The sequence below is a fragment of the Chroicocephalus ridibundus genome, chromosome 5, assembly GCF_963924245.1.
Source record: "Chroicocephalus ridibundus chromosome 5, bChrRid1.1, whole genome shotgun sequence".
NCBI classification, from domain to species: Eukaryota; Metazoa; Chordata; class Aves; order Charadriiformes; family Laridae; genus Chroicocephalus; species Chroicocephalus ridibundus.
Genome location: NC_086288.1, coordinates 439,044 through 462,484, shown reverse-complemented (window position 1 = coordinate 462,484; position 23,441 = coordinate 439,044). Strand labels below are relative to the sequence as shown.

Here is a 23,441-nt window from a genome sequence, read left to right as displayed (position 1 = left end):
AATGCAGAATTACTGTTGCTTTAACTGGATCCATTTACTCATTAACTCATTAACTGGATCCATTTCAGACCACTGACCCGATTCCTTTGCAGATAGCTCACAACCATTGCAGAGACTACACAGCCTTTGGATGTAGAATTCTTCTAGTGACCACTTACTCTTGTTTTTCATGCAACAATTTCTCCCGTAATTAACTGAGAAAGAATCATAAAGCAGCTCACCTTATTAAAACCTCAAGATAGCCAAAGAAGGCATGGAGTGCAACACCAATAAGGGTGGAGCATCCTGAATGTGGCTCTACAAAGCACCTTTCAGCTTGCCCGGTCTGAATGTGATCTCAGCCTGGTGCTATGCACTCATTGGCGTGTTCCCGCAGCAATGCTCAGTGTGGTGGCCAGTCTTAGGAAAACTTGGCATTAGGAACAAGAAGAAAAATGCTGGGGCAAGAAATGCAGAATTCAGGCTCTGTGGCTATGTCCCTGTAAAAAATTGTGGCAGTATGACGCTATATTTCAGGCTCCTAAACAGCCCCGTTGGCAGCGTGGCATAATGAATGTTTTTATTTTGTCACCATTTAGCATCTGTGTTAGCAAGTGTCTGAGGAGCTGTGGCTAATTCTTTTCATTCAACACACCAATTTACTCGGCATCAATATTATCTCATAACTTGGCCATGTTTTTTGGTGGTTTCAGCTGAGTGACAACATTATTACATTACTCAGAATGTGCAGATGGAAAAGATTCACTGAGATGGTGCGGACAATGTGTTTCCTATTTATCATTGCCTTTTTATAACCCTGGATCAAGAAAATGCTTCGTGAGAGGTTAAAATTTAACAGAAACTTGTGTCAAGATGGGCAAAGCCATCAAGTGCTGAGTCCTCATTCACTGATAAATTAACACTAATAAATGCATGTGTTAATCAGATAAATCATAGTAACTTGGGTGGTGGTTCAAGGAACAGGGAAATCCAATTCAAATCAGTGGAAGAAGTTTCTGAAATGGTATGTTTTCTGTAGTTTACCGAGCATGATTAATTCAAGCAGAATTTATGCACCAGTTCTAGCATGGTTCTGGTACGCAGTAATGGTGTAATCCAAGACTATAGTTGCTCTTCCTCATCATGCTGTGAAGTTTCTAAATCATCCTTCCACATCCTTTTTTCATGCTGACATTGCTATTCCTATGGTCAGCCTAGGATATGAAATCAGCAGCGTGAGGATCAGAAGATTGACTCAGCATACTTTGTGAAAAATCCTGCTCTGTTTTATTGCCTCTTTCATTTCATTTGGTGTATAGGGGAGATTTCTTCAGCTGCTCACAAAACGCAAGCCAACAGAGGCCTTGTTTTGCATCCTGGAAACGCCATGACATTTCAGGGCCTTAGGACAAAAGAGCATAACAGCAGTGGTGTCATGTCTCATTACAGGTTCATCCAGTATTTTGGTACTCATAGGGACCAATAAAGAATGCTTGAGAAAGGGTAGGGAAAAACATACAAAGATACTTTGAACTATTACTTTTCCTCTGTGTTTTTCCAGATGCTGGGAATTTGAAGTTAAGGGACTTCTTGAGCCAAAGACGGCATCTTTGTGTTGAATAGGCCTTACAGGATTTTTCCCTCATTAATTTGGCTACTCACTGCCTGAACCCCTGGAAGCATTTAATGTTCACTAATAGCTGTAGCGAAGACACCCGCAGCTTAACTATTTGTTGTAAGAAGAGCACATTCCTTCAGGTTCTGCTGAACCTGCCAGCTGCTACCTTCAATTTTTGTCCTGTTTTTCTTTTAGATGGGAATCAGTGACCTTATTCCTTGTTCTCCTTATGCATGCCATTTGCAGCATTACAGAATTTTGTCACATTCCCTCTGTCATCTCTTTTCCAGGCTGAAAAGACCTATTCTGCTTACGGGTTTCTCATCCCATAACTCTTACTATCCCTGTTGTTTGCCTCTGAACTTTATCTCATTCTACGGTACAGATGTCCTTCCTCCTCCCATAATTAGCTGGATCACCTCCCGTATCCTTTGAAACCTGGACACCTCAAAACTATTTGCGTGGATCAGCTTGTACCTTCTCTCATTTGTAATGAGATACCTGCCTGATGATAAAAGTGCCATCAATATTGCCTTTGCTGAAATTTACTCTTATGTCTGAATGAGCGCTTGCAGTGCGATTAAACTGCCGTGTGAGGAACCATAGAAATCTGTGGGTTTTTTTTTTAAATTAGGTAGCATCATTTCATGACAAGCTCATTATTTTACCTGAAATATTATTATTTCTGTTTGAGAAAGATTAGATTGGATCAGAGAGAACTGAGAGCGATTAGAAGACTGAAGTATTTATATTCTGCAAAGAGATAAAGGGGGTTTACACTGTTGAATGGGATCATAGGGGCTTTTTACAGGTATGTTATTGGGGAAGGCAGGAAGGAAAGACCTATATAGGCAGAGGGATTGCAGTGGAAAGACATAGATTTATTTCTGGGCAAAGTAGATTGGAAGTTAGAAGAAGTTTTAAAGTATTTGAGGAGTAATGTTCCTGCAAGAATTTTTGCAATGGCAGATGTGAAGGCGGGAACCTTAAGTCTTTTTAAAGCTGATGTCCCGGAGAGGGGCGGTGACATTTGGCTAAGGGGTGCGTTTTTGTTTCCTAGAGGCTTGGAAGGAGATTTATTTGCTGTGTCTCCGCATTGTATTTACGTTGTATTAGTCCCCTGTGTCAGTGCAGTCACTGTCTGTCTGCAGAGACAAAAATCTGAATCTGAGATAGCAATTTGGGGTTTAGCATAGAGAGCAAAACTGCGTTTGTCAGGCATTTTTCGTTATCAACTCCTGCTGCAATGTGCATATGCACTCCCAGTACCAACTTGGTATGAGTGTGCTCTTGGCCAAACAAACTGGTCAAAAAAGCTACCTTATTTCAGTAAAAACTGAAAGAAACACTGATAAAAAGATCAACAGTTTTGTTTCTAATTAATTGACTAGATCAGCATCTTTCAATATATTTGGAAGAAAACTCTTCTGGCAGAAAATACTTTTTCAATTTTCTGTAAGTGTAAGGTCTTAATGGCAAATTTCGTTTGTTGTACTTATTGTAAATTTTTATTTACTTTTCAGCCCCTGGTGCACTATGAATAAACCCTAACAATGGTTTGCAGGTGGCAAAACTCTGCAGGTTTGAAAACATTAAAGATACTTCACACACATTTTTTTCACATTTCATTTATGAAAAGTTGAACCAATGGCTTCTAAAAACTTTTTTTTTTATGGAAGAGTGTAGGAATGTGTCTGAGAGAAAATGATCACGTGAGCCAGCCTCCCTACTATGAGAGATTAGATTAAGGGCAAAACAGGTGGTAGAAGATGGAATTAGGACATGGGAAAAACGGGAACTGAGAAGGTAGAAAACATGTTGTGCTAATGACTAAGTAATTTACTATGTGAATTCTTGTAACCAATCTGATCTGTGAATGAACTGCATGGGCAGTGCGTGAACAGAGACTGTAAGCCAATCATATAGCTGCCGCTAGCGCGTGCTCTTATTGCCTGTCTATATATACTCTGTGAAAACTTGAATAAAGGGAGAACGATCATACTCATATTGAGACTCCATCGTTATTCCGGGTCCGTCTCCCACTCCAACAGAAGAGTCCTTGTGACATTGATAGCTTGGTGACAAAAACAGAGTTACTATGACTCCACTGTTTTAAGGTGAGAGGTATATTTAATTTGCATAAGACCAAAAAAACCCCATTTTTTAAACACCGAAATTGCTTCTAAACAAGGTTTTTATTGATATCGGGGAATTTCTTTTTTTCCCTTTCTTGTTTTTTTTTTCTTTCAGTAAGAATCTCCTTTGCTTACTATTTCTTTACTTTGAAAACTACAGCCCTCTTAAACTATCCAAAACTGTACTTCATAGTCCTTCAGAATGGAGCTGAGCGATGCTGTGGTATAACTCCCAGCTCAGTGAATGCTAAAACTGTGCAGGTGTTTCCAGCTGACCAACGCAAGGCTAGGGTTTGGTTAGGATATTGCTTTAAATGCCTCTGCAGTTAAGCACCGTGTAAAATTTTGCCATAAAACACGAGAGTCTGCTAATGTGACAGCCTATTGAGCCCAGCAGTTTCCTTTTGCAGATGAACAGTTTGTGCACGGAGAGCAGTGAGGATAAAAAAGAGCTAGAGTGAAATGATGAATACGCTGACCCTGGAGACACTTAAAGGCTAATGACTTTTCTGTGCAGCTTTCTCTTGCTTGCCGAGAGACCTCTGGTTCTGTTACTGACGCCGTTTCTTGGATGAACTGTAATACAGATATTGTAATGAATTACAGCATGCACAAAACAGTGAGATTAATTTACAAACATCAAAACCAGACAAAAACAGATTCGCTTTTAGTGGAAAATTAAAGAATTATTTTCTGTTTCCTTTTAGTTGAATGTTTTTTAATTTGCACTAGGGGGAAGTCATAGAATCATAGGATGTGTTGGGTTGGAAGGGTCCTTTAAAGGTCATCTAGTCCAACCCTCCTGCAGTAAGCACGGACATCTTCAACTAGATCAGGTTGCTCAGAGCCTCATCAAGCCTGGCCTTGAATGTCTCCAGGGATGGGGCCTCCACCACCTCTCTGGGCAACCTGTTCCAGTGTTTCACCACCCTCATTGTAAAGAACTTCTTCCTAATGTCTAATCTAAACCTGCCCTGCTCTAGTTTAAAACCATTGTCCCTCGTCCTATCGCTACGTGCCCTTGCAAACAGTCCCTCCCTGGCTTTCCTGTAGGCCCCCTTCAGGTACTCGAAGGCCGCTGTAAGGTCTCCCCGGAGCCTTCTTTTCTCCAGGCTGAACAACCCCAACTCTCTCAGCCTGTCTTCATAGGAGAGGTGCTCCAGACCTCGGATCATCTTTGTGACCCTCCTCTGGACTCGCTGCAAGAGGTCCATGTCCTTCTTGTGCTGAGGGACCACTTGAAACTATTCTAGAATAAGTTTGCCTGGAAGGCTATTGTGTTTAATTTATCTCTGAGGAGATACACCCACCCACACACACCGGAGAAGCTTGTCCAAATGACCATCCTGTCTCTTGGGCAGACCAGTTGGCACAGGGCAGTGCTAAACAACACTTCTCTATTGCTTCCAAGGCAGTTCCTCCAGAAAGCCCAAACGTTACCCTTGGCGATGTGGAGCTGAACACACAGCCCTGAGGAACCCTGGATCGATGTACTTGTTTGAAAAGTGTGACATGTAACAGTTCATTTGTTTGTTTTAAATTACTGAGATGTCAGGTAGGCCTTGCTTGTGCCTAGTCCAAAGATCAACTAAATCTAGTCTCCTGTATTCCTAGCCCTGCGCTATTCAAATGGGTCTCAGAGAAGAGCGTTGAAGATTGCACACACGTTGATGTTTATACTGGTGAAAATATGCCCCTTGGTGGAATAATTCCAGTTAAAAGGTAATCCTGGCAGTTACCTTTGTAGAATCCTGTTAATTACGATCTTCACCCATTTGGCCTGGGGATCTAAACAGATTTGCTGGCTGTTCTTCAGTGTTGCTCTGCATTGGAATGAACATTTCATTTTGGTTAATATTGGCACCTGAGGAGGTCAGAGGAGGACGCAGACAAGGCTGAGGACTGTAAGCTTAAGGGCAGCCAGCTCTTTAGCATTTGTAAAGCCATAACTTCTCTTGCCTGCTGACTTTACTTACATGATTTCCACAGTGTTGCAGTGTGGGCCCTCAGGAATGATTTCTACGTTGGCCAGTTGCTTTGGCAGCGTTAATCCTGTGGCAGTCTGGATGCACTGACACCGCAGCTCTGCTGCCAGCATCATCTCTGTGAGGAAAGGAAAGGGAAACTTATAATGTCTGCAACTGAACCTCAAACTAACAATGAAAATATTAATTAGAGAAAGCAGAACGGATAAAATGTTCATGCCTCAAGGTATAAATGCATTGCTATTCATGGGTTTAAGGTAGTATGTTCACTGAGCAAGAACAGGGCATTTGAGAGCTGTAGACTTTGTAAGGTAACAATTTGTAAGTTCCTCTTACTACTGCAATTATTTTGGCATCCCACAACATCAAGTGCAATGAAGGGCTACTGGAAATGTGGGGCTCCTGTCTTATAAGAGGAAGAAAAAGCAACCCAAAGAGGCAGACAGCTACTGCCCATGAATACAGCCTGGATGTGAAACCTGTTTGGGCTAAAATTCTACACTCATACCTGATGTGAAAAAGCCATGAAAATATTCAGCTTAGAAGCTTAATCGAGATGCTAGAAAAGGTGTGGGACCCTCTGAGGAAGCAACTCGTGGTAAGTACTAGGAGCAAGAAGCCCAACAAGCTTTGGGATGGAATTTGATTAAATTATGCCACACATTGTACAGCGCCCAAGTCCGTGGACTGAATTTGCTGTCACCTGACAGTCCTTCCAGACCCATGTTGTCCTAGTGAAGAAAAAAACCCAAAAAAACGTTATCCCAGCTTTATGGATTGACCACAGAGTACCAGAGAGGTGACGGAAGTCACCCAAGATCACAAGCCATGAAGCCCAGGGCTTTCCCAGCTCCACCCACTGCAGACACTGGGATATCTCCCTGTTTTCAAGTCAGGTATCACAGTTAAAAAACACAATCACAACTCTTACATTTGTCTGTTTTTCCTGCTAAGGCAAGCTGCCTCTTCAGCTTGAAATTCCTGACAGTTGAAGTGTGGAACATATTTGAAAGAGGAGGTTCGGTACTTTGAGGGCAGTATCAAGAAGAAGCAAAGACAAGCTCCAAAGAAATGGATGTGGGGCACACAGACACTCTTACTGAGATGAGTAAGGCTGCAGGAGCCGAAATCTCAGTCCTCTCTTCCTATGGGTAGTCTGGACATCCCTTAAGACCAAACAGCAAACCCCTTTCCCTAACCCTATGCTAGTTCTTGTATCTTGATATGGTGGTCCACCTATTTCCCTTCTTTTCTGCCCAGATGAATCTGCCAGTCCTTCTTTTGGCTGACTGACACCTCTGTACCTACCTGACAGAAAGCAGAAATAAAGGGACTTGAAAGTCAGGAATTGGGAAGCACAGACCATCACAGCAGAGCAGCAACATCCTATCTGCAGGCTCAAGAGAAGAAAAGGAGAGTCCCAAAGGCAGTGCCAGGGCTTCACTGCAGGCGTGTGTAATGATAGAGCCATCCTGTTAGCCAGTTGTCCAGCCTGGAGGTTGGCCACATCCAGCTGTGTTCTGGTTCAGAAGACGCTGCAGACGTGTGTCATCCCAACGTGAATCCAAGACACAGTAGGAGCAAGCATCCACATGGTGCTGAAGCTTGGAAGCATTCCAGACCCCTAAACTTGGCATACTTTCTGACCACAAAATACTTTTTGGACTTTCCCAGCAGAGTTTGTTTGTTTTTTACCCTCTTGCTTCTCAGTGAAGAGCTCTAACAGATGTCTATTGATTAGAAATAGATTGACTCAAACGAAGCTGAATATTCCAAGCTTTCATCTCAGGGCCTATTAATGATCAAAGCAGCATGAAAAGTGATGGCGAGGCAATACGCAACACAGTTGTTACAGGCTATCACTTCTCAGGGCCTGGTTGTAATCTCGTTTTTCTCAGAATATTGGAAGGACAAGTTCACCAGTGTCAGTGAATCTCCACTAGCAGAAAAAGAATAGGAGACAAGAAATAGCCCTGCTCCCACAGTCCATGAATATGTTTTTCGTGACCTGCTACCTCAAAGACAGTGTGAGTATGGAAATCCTACACACCTTGAAAACATTCTGTGCAGCTAAACCGTATTACAGAAGAATTGTAATACAAAGGAAAAGAAATTGAATTTTCTTACCAGGAAAGTTGCCCGTAAAAGAGAGAATCAGGAGGGAGATTAGAGTCTTGCTATCCATGACTGCTCTCTGTGCCTTCTTCTGGTGAACTGAAAACAAACTCTGCTGTGTCTTCAGACCCACATGGGACCGCTGACACTGTTATACTCCAGGATTTGCTTTACATGTCCATACAGATAGAATTGCTCTCGCTCCTGCCTTTTGCCACAGCCAGAACAAGTAGTGGGAACCTCTGAGATGAAACAGCTTGTGCTAACACACCTGAAACTGAGCAGTAAGTTGGAGCCACTCTGCTTGCTCTCATTCCTTCTTAATTCCAAGAAAACAGTAAAATACTAAGAGAGAACAACATGCTCGTTAAAACAGTGGGAGAGGTATTAATCTTCATTAGTTGTCATCATTTCTAGCTCAGTACTTGCTCAATTTTCTCTCGGTGCTGAAAGACAAGACAGAATCAACTTAATAGAGCATTGGCAAAAGTCTAGGTAATTCTGTTATTTGGATAGGTTGAGGAAGTCAGAGCATTATCACATTATGATAATGATCTTTTAAGAATCTCTTACATAGACTTATCCACTGTCCCATATAATGCCCAGCAAATTCATGGGGCAGAACAGACCAGGGAGTCATCCTGTGGCTGAGAACACACTTCTCTGTCTATGGGCTATACAGACGAGATATGCCATGCCACATGCTCTGGTATCCAGAAAACAGCTCCTGACCTCTTGCTTTTATTCATACCATATAAAAATAAAAATAAGGATTTTAGGAAGGTTTGAGTTTTCAACACCTCTGAGTATTAGGTGGTGTTTCAGAAAGCACTTAAAGCTTTAACGTTGTCATTCCAGCTCCCATTCCTTTAAAAGGGAACTGATAATGTGTGGTTCACAATTTTCTTTAATGAGGATTTGAGTTACTTGTACAACACAACACACACAAAAAACCCCAGCTGTGGAAATGCCGGGAACAGCCACCATCTCCTCATGCTCCCTTCTATGCCCTTAGCCCTCTTTGGTTTTTCTCTGTTCTCCTCGGTCAAGGACAATTTGATTGCTTCTTGCAAGTCCCTTCAGATTTGCAAGCACAAAGGGGCTGCCTCTTATTATGCTTTTGCATTTAACCCTATTGAATACATCTCTTTTTTCAGATTTCTTCTTCCCACTTCTTCTTAGGTATCTGTCCTGAGAGGAAAATTCAGTTATACAGTTAAAAAAAAGGATGCATTTGCCACACCGCTGGTCACTGTCCCCTGGCCTATGACCAGACATGCACACTGCAGGCTGCTTTCCATCCCACACCAGCCCTGCCTTCTCTTGTAAAGAATTCCTGATGATTTTCATATACCTAAAATATTGTATTCAGAAAGGAGTCCTGAAACTGAGGCACTGAATTCCATCCAGTCAACGATGCAGAACTGTTTTCCGTTGTTATGCAAGTGAGTGGTAGCTCACAAAATGAAGAGATATTTGTGGGTTTGTGTGTGTATTTGCATATTGTGAAATTGCTCATTTCATGAAATGACTAAAATTAGGTAATTGGTAATTTTAGAAAATGACTGAAAAAATACGTAAAAATGTTAAGAAGTACCTAATCACAATATTGTGGATTATTAAAAGTACAAGTAAGAATGTTTTTTTCTAAAGTATGTATTTAGAAAAGCATTTGCTTTCAAAACCAGAAAAGCTTGCCGCTCTACGGTTCTAAGATTATTTTGATGTCTGAGGTTATTTCATAAAGCGATGGAAAACTTTAGAGTTTTTGGAAAGTGAATAGTTCACAGTAGAAAAGTATCATTGGTTACTGTGGAGACCGGGGTAAAAGAATTGTTCTATGTCTATCTGTATATATGTCTTTCTGAGAAGTTGCTGACATTTCCTGCAAAATAACCTTTCGGCTTCGGTCCGTATGTGAATTTGCAGAGTTTGACTTCAGTCCTCTGTAAATAATGTGGAGGCATGTGGTTTTGCGTTCCCAGCAGGTGTCAGCTGCAGAGCTGCTCACTTAGTGATGTGGACTTTGGGGGAAAACACTGAATATATAAATACAAGTAGTATTGCGGTCATTTGGAAGCTGCTGGTTTTCCTTGCAGCTGGATTTCACCATACGGCTGAAACAGTAACACCAGTCATTTAAATACCTTCAGCTTCCAGGTAGTTCCCATTATGACCCGGTGGAATAGCCAGTTGTAGGTAAAATATCTGTCATTCGAGTCATTTTGTGATTTCATAATATGTGGTTGATTTAAGGAGATGTGTGCGTGTATATATATCTCCCTATACATAGTTGTCATATTGTAAAATCCACCCTTTGATAGCTATTTTATTTATTTATACATATATGTAATTAACCCCGCCCATTCTCTGGTGCTTTTTGACATGTGGCTTTGTCCAGCTTACACTCTCCCCTAATTTTTTCTCTCTTTAATGTTTGCAAAATTGCATAATTGGATTCATGTTTTTTTCTCAGATGCGAGACATCTTTTTATCCCTTTACTACTCTAAATTTCTGCATTCGTCTGATGGATAAGTCAGGCAAAACAAATTCTTTTCACTGGAAAGGTTTTTAATACAGTAAGACTTTTTCCCTTGAAGAGCAACAGTAGGTATATGGTATCACTAAAAAAAAAGGGTAATATTTTCTCCTTTTCTGAGTGATGTAACACTTTCTCCCAACCACAACAGGCTAAATATTGGACTTCAAAATTCTAGCATTACAGAGGGAAAAGCTATTTTATACATCAAGAAGTTATCAAAATTCAGTAAGGTTTTTCCCTATGTTCTCAACTCGAAAATGTAACATCCAGTTACTTGCTAGGTAAAGAGGAAGAAATGAGGAACAAGGACAATCCTTGTTCGTATGAATTTGCTTTCCAGTGATTTCTCTCAAAGAAAAGCTGGAGTGTGTTCCGAGGATGAGCCAGCTTTCTGCAGGTGTCACAGGAGAACACTCTATCCCTCTATTAGTCGTGTCAACAAGGGCAGGATATGCTTATACATTCAGATAAGGTTCTGTCCAATTTCATGAGCAAACAGCAATTGATTTTCCTGTCACTAAATAAGTACTATGTACCTAGTGATTGGGGATATTGTTTGCACTAGAAATGCGCACTAAAAAAGAATCCAGAGGTGGAGATTCTTTGCTTTAAAAGGTGTCAGTGCTCCTTGTTACAGCTGGGACCGGAACAATTTCTTTTTCTGGAAACAAATTTACTGTTGTGAGCTGTCACGGTTTCTTACTGCAGCAGACACCGTTGCTCCTTCCCACCCAGCAAAAAAAACCCCACAGTGTATTTTTCAACAAGAAAATATTTTTATTGTGTTATATTTAATTACATTATCATTTCATGATAAATCCACCTTTTTGCATAAATTTTTCCAAAGCAGAATAAGGAAAATTACTTATTCTACATGAATTATGACAGTATGTCATACAAGTAGATGTAAAATATCTAAGCCTCTTCAGAACATTTACTCTTCCTTTACATCTTCTGTATAAATACCAAATAATTAAATGTAAACTCATTTCCAAACAAACCAACCAACCAACCCCAACATTATCTTGTTAGAAACCAAAACAAATTCGGCACGAAACCCCATAATTTCATGGAAATTCTTAAACTGTCCGAAGTATTGAACAGAGTGAGACTTGAGCAAGCTTTCCCGTGTGCAAAAGGATCCTTGGCATTCTACAGCAAATGCTAGTAAGTTATAGCGGGGAAAAAGATATAGCAAAACATTGTGAGCTCGAGGCTCACTTAGGCACCGGAGGCAGCAGATTGAGCACGGCAGCACAGTGCTGCGCTTGCTTCAACCAGCTTTTATTCCCATGTCATCCTGAATGGGCACTAAGGTGCTGTGCCAGGCAGCGCTCGGACTCGGTGATCCTGTTATTCCTAATGCATGGATTACCCTCTATCACCAACACTACCCACCCAGACCTCGGTATGGCAGGCTGTCTGCAGACGTTGGCACAATGCTCTTCACGATGGACCCGCCTTCTTTTCAGATGTTAGTGCTAATTATAAGAACTTGTTGGCAAATAGTATTTGGAGAGAAGGAGGTTGCACAAAGGTGGGGCTACTCGAATTGTGAGAACTGCAGCAAGGTCACCGAGAGGCACCTAGCAAAGCCTGTGCTGCCTTATCAAACGGATTCAGTCACTTCAGCTCAACCAATAAATACATACGTAGGAAGAAATGGGAGGGGAGAGTCTTAGAGGGTTTGAACTTAAACCGACTGGTCTACAAACTCATCACAACTAGACAGTCGGGCTATTATCTTCTTCCAGCATCCATTTCCCAGTATCTTCTGGCACACACAGGTAGCTTCGTATGGAGATGTTTCTTCCCTCAGAGCTGGTTACGTGAACTGCAACAGGCAGAATTCAAATTATAAAGCCAGTCAGGAAATCTTTCCTTAAGACTTAATGCATGCCTCAGATAGTCCCATAGGAGCTGTGTCTTCTGAAAAGATGTGTGATGGTGGACCACACTGACCCTGTACTACGGCTACATTTGCATTTGCTGTGGATACTTTACCTGACCTGCAGGGTTTTGATTTCCCCAAAGAAGTCAACGGCAGAAGGTGGCTTGTTCCTCCCGCACGCCCACACTGGTTTCAAACCCAGCCAAAGCTACGCTTGGCCTCCAAAGGGGCTGCATTAGTCTCAGCTGCCACACGTCCCGCATCCCATCCCCGCACGCAACGCAGTGGTACCTCTTGAGGATCCTGGTGAGGATGAGCTTGACCCAGGGCGCGGAGGGGTTCAGGCAGATCGTCTGTCCCTGCTTCGTCGTGGCGCTGCGGGTGAGGAGGGGCTGAGGTCGGCACCGGCACCGCGACGGGACCGGAGCCGGAGCCGCAGCCGGGACGGGGAGCGGGGCCGGGCACTTACATGACCTCGGGCACGGCGCAGTGCGGCCCCTCGGCGACGAGCTCCACGCGGGCCAGGCGGCGCGGCGAGATCACCTCGGACACGGCCCGCGGGCAGCGGCAGCGCAGCTCCCCGGCCAGCGGCGCGCCTGCAGGGCGGCAGGAGACCGCTGAGCCCCGGCCCGGGACCCCCCGCCGCCCCCCGGCCCGGCCCGACCCGACCCGCCCCGCCCCGACCCGCCCGCCCGCCGGGAGCCGGCCGCGCTTACCCCGGCAGAGAGCGGCGGCGGCGGCCAGGAGGAGGAGGAGGAGGAGGAGGAGGCGGAGGTGCGGGCTCATGGCTGGTGGTTGCGGCGGGAGCCGGTTGTGCCGCCCCGTTGTCCCCCGGTGCTTTTATCTCCCGCCGGGAGCTGGAGGGCAGGAGAAACGTGATTCAGACGCTGTCACGCATCTTTCTCTCCTCCCTGCACATCCCCGAGCGGCTGCTCCTGGCCTTCATCCCTGCCTGTCACCCGCCAGCTCGGCACGGCACCGCCCGGCAGCCTGCAGGGTGCGTGAACGGGCTGCGGGGCCCGGTTCCGTGCCCCGGCCAGTCTCCCGGCCCCGCCGCATCTGCATGGGGGTGTCTGTCCAGCCTGCTCCGCTTACCCAGCTGTGCCAGGGAGCCAGCGGTGGGAACTCATGCAGGAGAGGACTGTCGTTTAGACACCAGAATTTGGAGGCTGAATTTAGCCCAGCCCAAGTTTGCTTGAAGTTTGTAAGACTGAAAGATGCTAGTGGAAACTGAGACTTAAAATCCCTTGTCTTCTGCATCGAGGGATAAGTTCACGTTTAATTTTATCACCTGGGTTTCTCTGCCAAGCACCCAGTAACTTAACTGTGAATTTAGTTGTCAGCTGAAAAGCAAAGAGTTATGCAAATGTTATGCAAAGCAGTGAGTGGTAGGCACCCTCTCCAGCGGTCTGGAAAGATGTCAAGGCATATGTCTGCCAGAGGATCTAGGAGTGCCTCTGAGCAGCTGGTGCAGTCTGGAGGTGCCACAGCCATCCCACCCTTTCTTCCCAGTCGCTGGAGACCATGCATTGCTTTTTTTCAGCCCTCCAGCTTTTCTTTGGACTGCTGTTGTGCTTTCTGGGGCAGCGAAGAGTGAATAAAATTTTTCCCCTAAGATCTTTTCAAAGATGTAATAATTGTGTTAATTTATTTTCCTTGGTCTGGGCAGCGAAAGAGCCAATTTGTTATTAGGCAATGGGCACCTCATTTCTTTTAACTTAGGCAGGGGGGCATGACAACACAGACTAATTTATTAGTGCAGTGTCTGCAAGCTTGTAAATCAACTCTCTGCTTAATTACAAAATATTTCCGGGAAGAGGGAAGCTGAGAACAGAGGTAACTTTGTGATCACAATTAGTCTGTCAGGTATTTCCCTGCACGCTGACCAATTTGACTGCCTTGCCAATAATGAGCTGACTTTTCTCCTCTTGGAGCTAGGTGTGAATTCACTGATTTGGGCATCGCCAAAGCAGTCTCTGTGGCTCTAGGTCTGTCAGATCTGCAAGCCTTGGGGCACTTGACTATTTCTCTTTTGACACCCTGCAGGAAGTTATGGAAGTACTAAAGTAACCAGGAGGGGAAGATCTCAGAGCAGTCAGGCTTTGTATTTCTCTCCAAAATTCCTGCCTCTCATCATGCTCAGTCTGCCAAAGGGTAGGGAGCAAATACCTAATTCCTACCCGTCTGTAATTCCTTCTGCCTTGCTCATGAGTTTCCTGAAAGAGCTACAGGTTCTAGCACAATAGGTAAGCACCAACTATCAAATGCTGGCCTGGGTGCTAGTCCTTGCTCCATAACACCAAAACTCAGCTACAACCCTGCCTATTGTTGTGCAATTTCCTTACAAGGTGCCAAGGGAAAAATGACATTGTCATGCTGAGAATCCTGTTTCTCCAATGCAAAAATATTCAGAGTAGAACCTGAAGTGATATGCGAGGTGTGCTGGATTCAAAGGGATCTTAAAGACACTGACTAGCTTTAAAATGTGACAGTTTCTGTGAACTCTTTTCTGACTTTTTTCTCCCCATATTTCAGGTTCCCCCCACCCCCCTGCCTCTATATAAACTAACGTTTCCTGGCTTGTGGCTGTTTATAAGATATGGCATTATATGCTGGCTTTTGTTTATTTGGGAAAATCTTTCCTATGCTATCAGTTTGTTTTTCTTTTTGTGGCAATGTTCTGTGCAAACAGGCCTTCTGCTTTGGAAGGCACCAGCTCAATAGCAGCTGTCTTGGATTTCATGGTAAAGGCTTTGCTTGTTGCATGAAGCCCTCATCGCACTGACGTCAATGGCAACGTAGATGAGGCTGGCTTTCATCGCTGACTTCAGTTGTCACTTTACGTAGATCAGGTATAGAAGAACAAATCATGCTGACCTGCATTTTTCCCCTTTTTTGAGCAATTCATGGAGGGCAGCAGTGTCTGAGCTCTTAGAAAATTGCTATGGATGGTACGTTGAGGGCCCGTCTCATGGAGGAAAAGGATTTCTCTGTCAGAGAGTGGCCAATGCCTTGTGTCATGCAGAAATCTGCATTAACAGAGCATATTTAATTAGAGTAACTACTTTGGTCTTATCCAAATCTCTTAGGATGAATGTATGTCCAGGAATAGACTGAGCTAAATGAAATACATAGCAGTATCAATGATTAAATTAGTTAGGCAGTTGGTAAAACAGCAGTGACAAACTCCCCATACAGTGAGAAACTTTTCAATGGGCCTTCTGTCCTGTGGGTTCACACTATCAACTCCAGCAACAGGATCTTAAATTAAATTCCTTTCCTTTGCCTTTCTCAAGCCTCTGAAAAGCCGCTTCCCAGTCTTTCTTGTCTCCAGTGGGAGATTTCAGAACAAAGAATCGAGAGGGCCTTAAAAAAACCCAAGCTACCTTCAAGTGAAGCTATACTTCTTGTGAACTGGAAAAGTTTCCATCTTTTTGGTAGAACAGTCATGTTCAAAATCTGGAGGACAAGTGTTTGTGGGATTTGGAACTTAATCTGTTCAGGGCTCATAAAATCAACTGGACAGTGCGCCCGTGTTCTCCTGGGCCTAGCACCCCCTCCCTGTGCCGATACAGTGTTTGAGAGCAATCTGTTTTATTATTCTTCAACTAGGAAAAATTCATTCACATATATTCATTTGCCACTGACTGGTCTTGATGTGAATTACAACATGATTCAGCATTCATTCAACAGATAAGCTTCTTAGGGTATATTGCTCTTAAAGGGACATCTGAGCATTGAGCGGCTCATAACTATGAAATAATGATGCATCAGGGAAGCAGAAACTCACTGCAGAAAGAGGTGAAGAAGGTCTGAGATTGCTTCACCGTGCCAAAAAGGAAATACTCTTCAGTCAGCAAATGTGGCTCGTTGACAAATGTGTAACATCTGTAGCGCTTATGAAGAAGCTTATTTGCTCAGTCATTTTCCTGTGATGTAATTAACCATTTTGTTTGACGTTCCCAAGAATATTTATTGATGGTCTAGAATGTCTTCATTCTCTGGCATATCAAACTCCTCAACTGACCTATAGCCCAGGCTGGAGTTTGGGGAAAGTCTTGTGCAAATACCCGCCATACCAATAGAATGAGAGGAAACTTGAGAAAATGTCTCATCGCTTCCCTTTAAGCTGCCCTAGGCTAACCCTACACATCTGGCTCCGTCAGGTTGCACTCAAAGCAGTACTACCAGGACCATGTCTTAGAAGAAAAGGCAATAAAAAGTCAGATGGGCATCATTGATTCTGTCTCTGTCCCTGTGAAACAAGAACACTTTGTGCTGTTCGCACCGGTGCTCACAATATCCTGCAACTATTCCTTTGTGTTGCAGCCAATACAATAATCTTTAATGAAGCCTGTGACTAGGAGGCCGTTGAAATTATGAATATGTGATCCACGCTGTCGCTTTTAGATAGACACTCAACAAAGTTAAGAGGAAAGTAATTCAGGATTATCCCAAAGGAACGAACTTGTTCAAGGGTTATGCCCTGGGCAAATAGCTGAATTTTGCAAACAGGATCAGCCCTACCTCCTGGCCAGACTTTTCCGGCTACAGGGAGATTCCCCTCCCTTCTCTAATTGACACAACCAGTTGGCCACGCTTGGTCATTAGTTACCGGTGAGAGATAAGAGAGGCTGAGTGGTCCACTGCCAGTTAGCGTGATGCAAGGCCGTAGGTATGCTCTCCTCTTGCACTGGTTCCTCCTGGAATTAGGGATAAGAAAGAGAGGCAGATCGGGTAATTTTCTTATACCAGTGATTATGACAGGGAAGCCCAAGGAGGAGGAGTAACTTTAAAAGCATTTACCTGTGATGAGGTTAGTGTGTCAAGAGGTCTATCTGATGACAAAGAGAAAAAGAACGCGTGTTGTAACGTAACGAATATGTGCAATTTGCACAGCTCATCCTGCCACTCTGCATGGACGATATTTTTAGGAAACTGAAGGAACACCCAGTAACATTAACCTCTCCTTGACACTGATATGGTAGACCTGACCCTTGCTCCCACTAGGTGAGGATTATTGCAATGCATGATTAAGGTGCTTTGAGCAAACAAGTAGCAGAACTGACAAAACTGATTTTGAATGGACTTGAGTTTTGCGATTGGATTCTCTGATGTCTAATTAGGTACAGAATCCAACCAAGGAACTTCCTCCAATTAAGGTATTCATAACTTCTCTTTCTCCCTCTACCTTAAGTTCTCTAGTGTGTTATGAAAGTGTGTCATGTCTTATGCTGCAGTCTTTTCCTCAACGTGAGTCCAATGGCAATTTCTACAGCTACCCGCAGACTTTCAGACAACATCTATGAAGTTAATATCTTTGATTGTAATACTTTGAAAATGTCCAAGACTCAAAAGTTGCCAGGGGAACAGAGGAATACAGAACAATCAAGGCAACTTCATCACATCATAGACTTTATTTACTAAGAAAACCAGGCTGGATGCTGCCAAACAGATGTGGAACTGGCTTTCAGTTCTGTTTCACTCCTAGGCGGTCATCCAAGTAAAGTAATCATATTTGCAAAATAGCTGTGCAGACAGAAAATCCCCATGTTGTCTGTGGCACCTACAGACAGCTGGCAGGGGTAGTGTGAAAAGGATATCCAACCATCCCAGACCCGCTTAAATGTGTGTGCACTGAGGAGATGGGGGGGACACGTGGGGATGTGGAAAGAAAGATACTCAGATGAGGACAAGAACGCTGAAATCCTGCTGCCTCTCTCAAAGCGAGTTGAGAATCACTGTCAAGCTTGGGCTCTCCCTTAGTTTGTCTCCCTCACAGTCTCCGCTGGCCACTTAGAAGTGCCCCGGTAGTCAGAGGATTCCAAAGGTCACACAGGGACTGCTGGGGCGGCTGCATCTCCTCTTTGCTCCACCAGACAGCTTTGGAAATCTGCCCACTTTGCTACTCTGTTGTGAATTTTCTATCTCCAGCCTTTTTTGACCAATGTCAATATGAGGAAGGGAGGAGCGTGCCTTCCTTCCCATTGCAGCAGCAGAATTTGCTTGGAGCAATGGCCTCGCTAAGAGATTTTTGTTAAAAAAGTGCATGTGTGTCCTAAAGAGGGACAGGAGCCTCAGGGCAATGTCAGGTGTTGCAAACAACAGGTACTGTAGTACATCCACACAACTCCGACTGCACGGCTGCAGGGTGCATTTCTTACTGGAACAACCAGGCAATTTGCAAGTTCTGTAGTCGCTTTAAATTCCAGGTTCTCAACAATTTCCCTCTTATTAAGGATAAGGTCCAGCCTGGTCATGTTTTTGACGGAGGCCGAGAATTACCTTTTTGAAGCCATCACAAATGCCAGCGTGACCAGAATGTACTTAGGAGAGAGTTTGCCTGAGGAACAGTTTTCTCGTAACCTTGCTAAGGTCTGCACCGTTTGGCCATATGAAACCTGTCCTTTTCCTCATTTCACAAGGATCCAGAAACTGGGCACAAATATTTTGGGGATATGTGTGGGAAAGAGGGATTTCGTTGCTCCATGTCCTGTTGTCTCTATCCCAGTTTTCAACTTCTGGGTGACTGCGGTGAGATGGAAGGGAGGAAAATGGAGTCCTGGTGCTTTTCACATCAGCTTCCCAAATAATTTCATTTTCTTACAATGGGACCAAACAGAAGAGGCTCAGTCCTACTGCTCTCAGTCCAGAACTCCCACTAAGGCAAAGGAACGCTGAGGATTGTAGTTTTGGAATGGCGAAAGTGGCTTGATGGGCACAGCTTATACTAGCCATTAACTAAGCCAACAAGATTTGACTTTGTAAGATCTGTCTTTTATGTTAACACATGGAAACAGACACCCGGCAAGCGTAACTAAATATTTTTTTTTACAAAGCAAAACTGTAAGGAATAAGGGAAAAATTCTTAATTATGAAACACATACAGTAATAAAAACATTAGAAAAAAATGTTCCGTTTTATTTACAGGACCTTATTACAGTTATTTTGGATGTACGATACCTCTATGCAATAATTGTACATATATAATGATGAGGGTTTCTTCAACATTTTGGAAAATGAGTAGATGAATAGAAATCATATGGTCTCACCATGATGACATTTAAATATTAGTATTTAAAAGTAGTTTAGATCCCCTTTCTTTTTAATGTTCTGCTGGACAGACCTATGAAGAGCAGAGGAAACAGCATATATACAATTCCAAAAGGAATTTGGACTAGAACAAATAAACATCCATCAGCACAACAGCACGTTCACTTACATACAGCTTTATATAAATGATGACATTATGCCATACAAAAAAAGACATCACATGTCTAAGGTTGCAAGGAGCAAAACCCACCGGCTCCCTGAAAATGCAGACGCACAAGGTGAGCAGTGCTGTGCACAGCGGGGCTTCTGGCAGGGGAGGGGAACCAGAAGTTCTGGTGAACTTGCATTGCAGTGCGAACCTTTGGCTCTGACACAGCAGGCAGCACGGCTTTTCCTTGGAAAGGCTTTTTCCAGGCACGTAGCTATACGATGTGTAAAACAAGCCAAAGACGTGTTTTGGGAGGCAGCAGTTGCCTTCTTTACTCCGAGCTGCTATGTAGACTAAGTGTTTCTATATGAGTTACTCGAGTCCTTACAAAGGCGTGCAGCATGGCAATACACTTCATGCTGACGCTGAGGCCTCATCAGTTGTTTGCTGATGCTGGAGCCCAGGCAATTTTTTCCTGTGAAAGAATTCAGGGTATTCCCTGTATTTTTTCTCCTGCACAACACACTGAAAGCAAGGTTTTAAAGGCAGTAAATTAGTACGGCCCTTAGAATTGTGCTTTTCAGACAATGTCCAAATTGAAGATACATCCTATGCAGTACTCGCAATATTTAAATAAATACAATCAGGTATCATTACATTAAATATGTAATATTTAATAATAAATAGGCTGAGCTGAGACGCAGTGCATTTCAAGAGGAGAAAGCCCCGAAGCCCCAGGCTGAGTGTCTTCTCCAGTGAGGTTCTCTCCCCGGTCAGTTCTCCCGTGTTGAGCTGAAAGCAAAAACCCAAGGAGACAGAGATCAGCGCTGCCTGCCATCGCCCGCCGGCCTTCAGCGGGCTCGGAAGCGGGGTACGGGGGCGGTGACAGAGGCTCCCCCCGCTTTGCCGGGGGCTTTGGGTGCCCGTGCTGCCTCCGGGGCCGCCGCCGCCCCGCTCCTGCCCGGGACGGGACGGGGACACCCCGGCGGGTACCTCTTGAGGATCCTGGTGAGGATGAGCTTGACCCAGGGCGCGGAGGGGTTCAGGCAGATCGTCTGTCCCTGCTTCGTCGTGGCGCTGCGGGTGAGGAGGGGCTGAGGTCGGCACCGGCACCGCGACGGGACCGGAGCCGGAGCCGCAGCCGGAGCCGGGACGGGGAGCGGGGCCGGGCACTTACATGACCTCGGGCACGGCGCAGTGCGGCCCCTCGGCGACGAGCTCCACGCGGGCCAGGCGGCGCGGCGAGATCACCTCGGACACGGCCCGCGGGCAGCGGCAGCGCAGCTCCCCGGCCGGCGGCGCGCCTGCAGGGCGGCAGGAGACCGCTGAGCCCCGGCCCGGGACCCCCCGCCGCCCCCCGGCCCGGCCCGACCCGACCCGACCCGCCCGCCCGCCGGGAGCCGGCCGCGCTTACCCCGGCAGAGAGCGGCGGCGGCGGCCAGGAGGAGGAGGAGGAGGAGGAGGAGGCGGAGGTGCGGGCTCATGGCTGGTGGTTGCGGCGGGAGCCGGTTGTGCCGCCCCGTTGTCCCCCGGTGCTTTTATCTCCCGCCGGGAGCTGGCGGGGAATTTCCCGGGCGCCGAGTGGGGCCGGGCGGGGGCTATACCTCGCTGGGCTCCGCTCCCACCTCCCTCTGCCGCGGTGGGGCGGCCGGTGGCCCCTTTCCAGCGCCGCTGTCGGGTGCTGAAGGAGCGGGGCGGGGGGAGAAGGGGGCTGCTCCCTGCGCCGAGAGGCTCCGGGCGCTGCGGGGGGTCCGGGGGAAGCGTGGCACTGCACGGACCCGAGCATCGCTCAGCGCGACCTCGAGGAGGCTCACCCCGTTCTCTGGAAGGACCTGAGGCTCTTTTTTGGGCATCCGGGATTGTTTTCAGCCGGCCTCGGTGCAGGGTGCTGAGCCGAAGGAGGGTTTGGGCTCTGGAGCTTGCCTTGCTGTCTCATCCTGTACAACTACAGACCCTCATCCCGTGGGGGTTGCTTCCCTGGGCTCCCCTTTGTTCACCTGCCTTTTGAAAACTGCAAATCTGTTTTTTCTGCAACTAGGAGACACTAAAATTTCTATACCTATACTCAACTAATTGAAGCCCTCTGTTCCACTCTTCTGCACAGATGGGTCACTCTGTCTTCATGACTGTCAAGGCATTTTGCTAACTTTTGTAACAAAGCAGCAAAACCCCAGTTTTCTGGGAGCTTTTAAAGCAAATGAGACGCAGTTTTTCTGAGCTTTATTTACACACAGGTTTAGTTCAGTTATGGTCAAAGCACTTTCTTTTGTAATTAGTTTCGGAAATATGATTTTGCACGTCCTTTTCTTGCAGCCATTTATTTCGCTCTCTTCCACAGGTACTTGCGAACATGAGTGGAGTTCAAATCAAATTGTTCCTGCATCAGGCTGCCATGTGTCTTGCCCCAGCAACTCCGACGCCTTGTGTATCCCTAAAGCTTCTAGGTCATTTTTTTGTACCATGTGTTGTTATGTGTTGCTTTGATTTATGACATGTTTATGGCTATGCAGGAATTTAAGATACGCACTTGCATATGCACATGCCCCCCCTGCAACTTCCTAATGTTTATTTGCTTAATAAATATTTATTTGCTGTAGAATATACACCTGAAACTTTAAGCGCTAATGCAAAATCAGATTTCAGCAAAACATTCCTGGTTTTTGAAGAAGAGATCTGCTCATGAATCATTATTAGAATGACTTGAAGCCAAGCACGTTATAGTCACTGTTTTGAACTGGCTTGACTTGATTTTCAGGGGAAAATTGACATTGTTTCCTTATGAGAAGACGGTGAGCACAGAGGTAGCTTCTTGCAGCTGAAGTAGATATTTACTTTTTTTTTATAGACAAGCCAAGTAATCATTTTATTATAATGGCATTAACAGAACAGAACAGGAGTTAACTGTGAGTAAAACTGTACTGGCAGGGATACCAAGATGGAAAGCAAAATAAGGTGATTTTTGAAATTGCAAGAGTCACAGTACGGTAATCCCATTAGAAGATCTGGTGCATGAAAACAAAGCTGAGTGAGGGCTCAGAACAGGTAAGGTGTAGCATGTGAATCAGTCCTAGCGGAGCTTAATTAGGTGGCAACCTAGTGGTACACAGAGGCTCTCATTTCTGAGCTTTGTCATCTACGGACCAGCTGGTTCATACGGCTGCTGGCTTAGTCTCTCAGGAGATCAGCCGTGCGGGAAGATGATACGTCATAAGCAAATGGCGATTGTCCCATGTATTCAGGAAATATCTAATGACTAATTTGCGCCCCTTACCAATTGCACTTTGGTAATGACATCCTTGGAAGCTGTTGGCTTGTAGGTTGGTCTTAAAAGGAAATTACAGGACCAAGACGACTCTCTGTCCTGCTCTGTCATGCCCCCCCTCCTCAGTTTCACCCCTCCAGTAAAGTTTGTATCATTTGGCCAACTTCAGAAAGATTTGATAAAGGGCTATCAAGGGATACCAACCAAGTCAGTACAAATTTGTGTAGAGTCAATGCTGGATGGAGGGAGAGAGAGCGCCAAACCAGTGCTGCTGTTGAGTTTTTAGTTGAAAACTAATTAATTATTTTTAATGAAAATGAATTCTCTGCTGATGTGTATATGAAATTGTGCATAAAGCTGATGCATTATGCAACTTGGGCCTCTGTCTTCAAGATAAAACTGTGTAGCAGAGGTACTCTTCCAGGCTCTTATTTTTGCAGCCTGACTCACCCCTCTAAGTAGTAGTAGTAGTAGTAGTAGACCCTGATAAGTAGTGTTGTGTGGCTTTTTTGAAGCCAGTAGAGTGGCAACTGAAGAGGTTGGAGCCAAGGAGAGGCAGGGGCATGCTTTCCTTGAAAACTGGAGAGATTCCTTAAGAACACCATAAGAAACACAGCTGTTAAGAATGGAAAAATGCCCACAGGTGCTTAGGGACAACCTCTGAGCAGAAAAGTTAGAAGCCTTCCCTGGGATCCCTTGAGATCATAGGGGT

At 44.9% G+C, this 23,441-nt stretch overlaps 3 protein-coding genes across 3 annotated transcripts; all 3 read right to left on the bottom strand.

The window, feature by feature from the left end:
- Nucleotides 1-5,467: 5,467 nt before the first annotated feature.
- LOC134516197 (interleukin-8-like) lies at nt 5,468-6,442 on the bottom strand. The gene is made up of 3 exons (XM_063336145.1): nt 6,421-6,442; nt 5,709-5,835; nt 5,468-5,555 (listed from the first exon to the last, which is right to left on the bottom strand). Exons 1-3 carry the CDS (start codon nt 6,440-6,442, stop codon nt 5,468-5,470), a joined length of 237 nt encoding a protein of 78 aa, XP_063192215.1.
- A 5,510-nt stretch (nt 6,443-11,952) lies between these two features.
- On the bottom strand, nt 11,953-13,052 carry LOC134516761 (C-X-C motif chemokine 2-like). The gene is made up of 4 exons (XM_063337335.1): nt 12,983-13,052; nt 12,736-12,862; nt 12,558-12,641; nt 11,953-12,209 (listed from the first exon to the last, which is right to left on the bottom strand). Exons 1-4 carry the CDS (start codon nt 13,050-13,052, stop codon nt 12,191-12,193), a joined length of 300 nt encoding a protein of 99 aa, XP_063193405.1. The 3' UTR covers nt 11,953-12,190.
- A 6,214-nt stretch (nt 13,053-19,266) lies between these two features.
- LOC134516451 (alveolar macrophage chemotactic factor-like) lies at nt 19,267-21,076 on the bottom strand. The gene is made up of 4 exons (XM_063336638.1): nt 20,882-21,076; nt 20,645-20,771; nt 20,461-20,544; nt 19,267-20,259 (listed from the first exon to the last, which is right to left on the bottom strand). Exons 1-4 carry the CDS (start codon nt 20,949-20,951, stop codon nt 20,241-20,243), a joined length of 300 nt encoding a protein of 99 aa, XP_063192708.1. The 5' UTR covers nt 20,952-21,076; the 3' UTR covers nt 19,267-20,240.
- Between the last annotated feature and the right edge of the window lie 2,365 nt (nt 21,077-23,441).

Excerpts from the sequence above, each read along its gene's own strand:
- LOC134516761 (XM_063337335.1), bottom strand. The coding sequence starts at position 13,052 with ATGAGCCCGCACCTCCGCCTCCTCCTCCTCCTCCTCCTCCTCCTGGCC. Across the intron at positions 12,863-12,982 it reads CGCCGCCGCTCTCTGCCGGG|GCGCGCCGCTGGCCGGGGAG; the intron begins GTAAGCGCGGCC and ends GCCGCCCTGCAG. Across the intron at positions 12,642-12,735 it reads TGCGCCGTGCCCGAGGTCAT|CGCCACGACGAAGCAGGGAC; the intron begins GTAAGTGCCCGG and ends CCTCACCCGCAG.
- LOC134516451 (XM_063336638.1), bottom strand. The coding sequence starts at position 20,951 with ATGAGCCCGCACCTCCGCCTCCTCCTCCTCCTCCTCCTCCTCCTGGCC. Across the intron at positions 20,772-20,881 it reads CGCCGCCGCTCTCTGCCGGG|GCGCGCCGCCGGCCGGGGAG; the intron begins GTAAGCGCGGCC and ends GCCGCCCTGCAG. Across the intron at positions 20,545-20,644 it reads TGCGCCGTGCCCGAGGTCAT|CGCCACGACGAAGCAGGGAC; the intron begins GTAAGTGCCCGG and ends CCTCACCCGCAG.
- LOC134516197 (XM_063336145.1), bottom strand. The coding sequence starts at position 6,442 with ATGGGTCTGGAAGGACTGTCAG. Across the intron at positions 5,836-6,420 it reads GGGTCTGGAAGGACTGTCAG|AGATGATGCTGGCAGCAGAG; the intron begins GTGACAGCAAAT and ends CTTTCCTCACAG. Across the intron at positions 5,556-5,708 it reads TGCAACACTGTGGAAATCAT|AGCAACACTGAAGAACAGCC; the intron begins GTAAGTAAAGTC and ends ATTCCAATGCAG.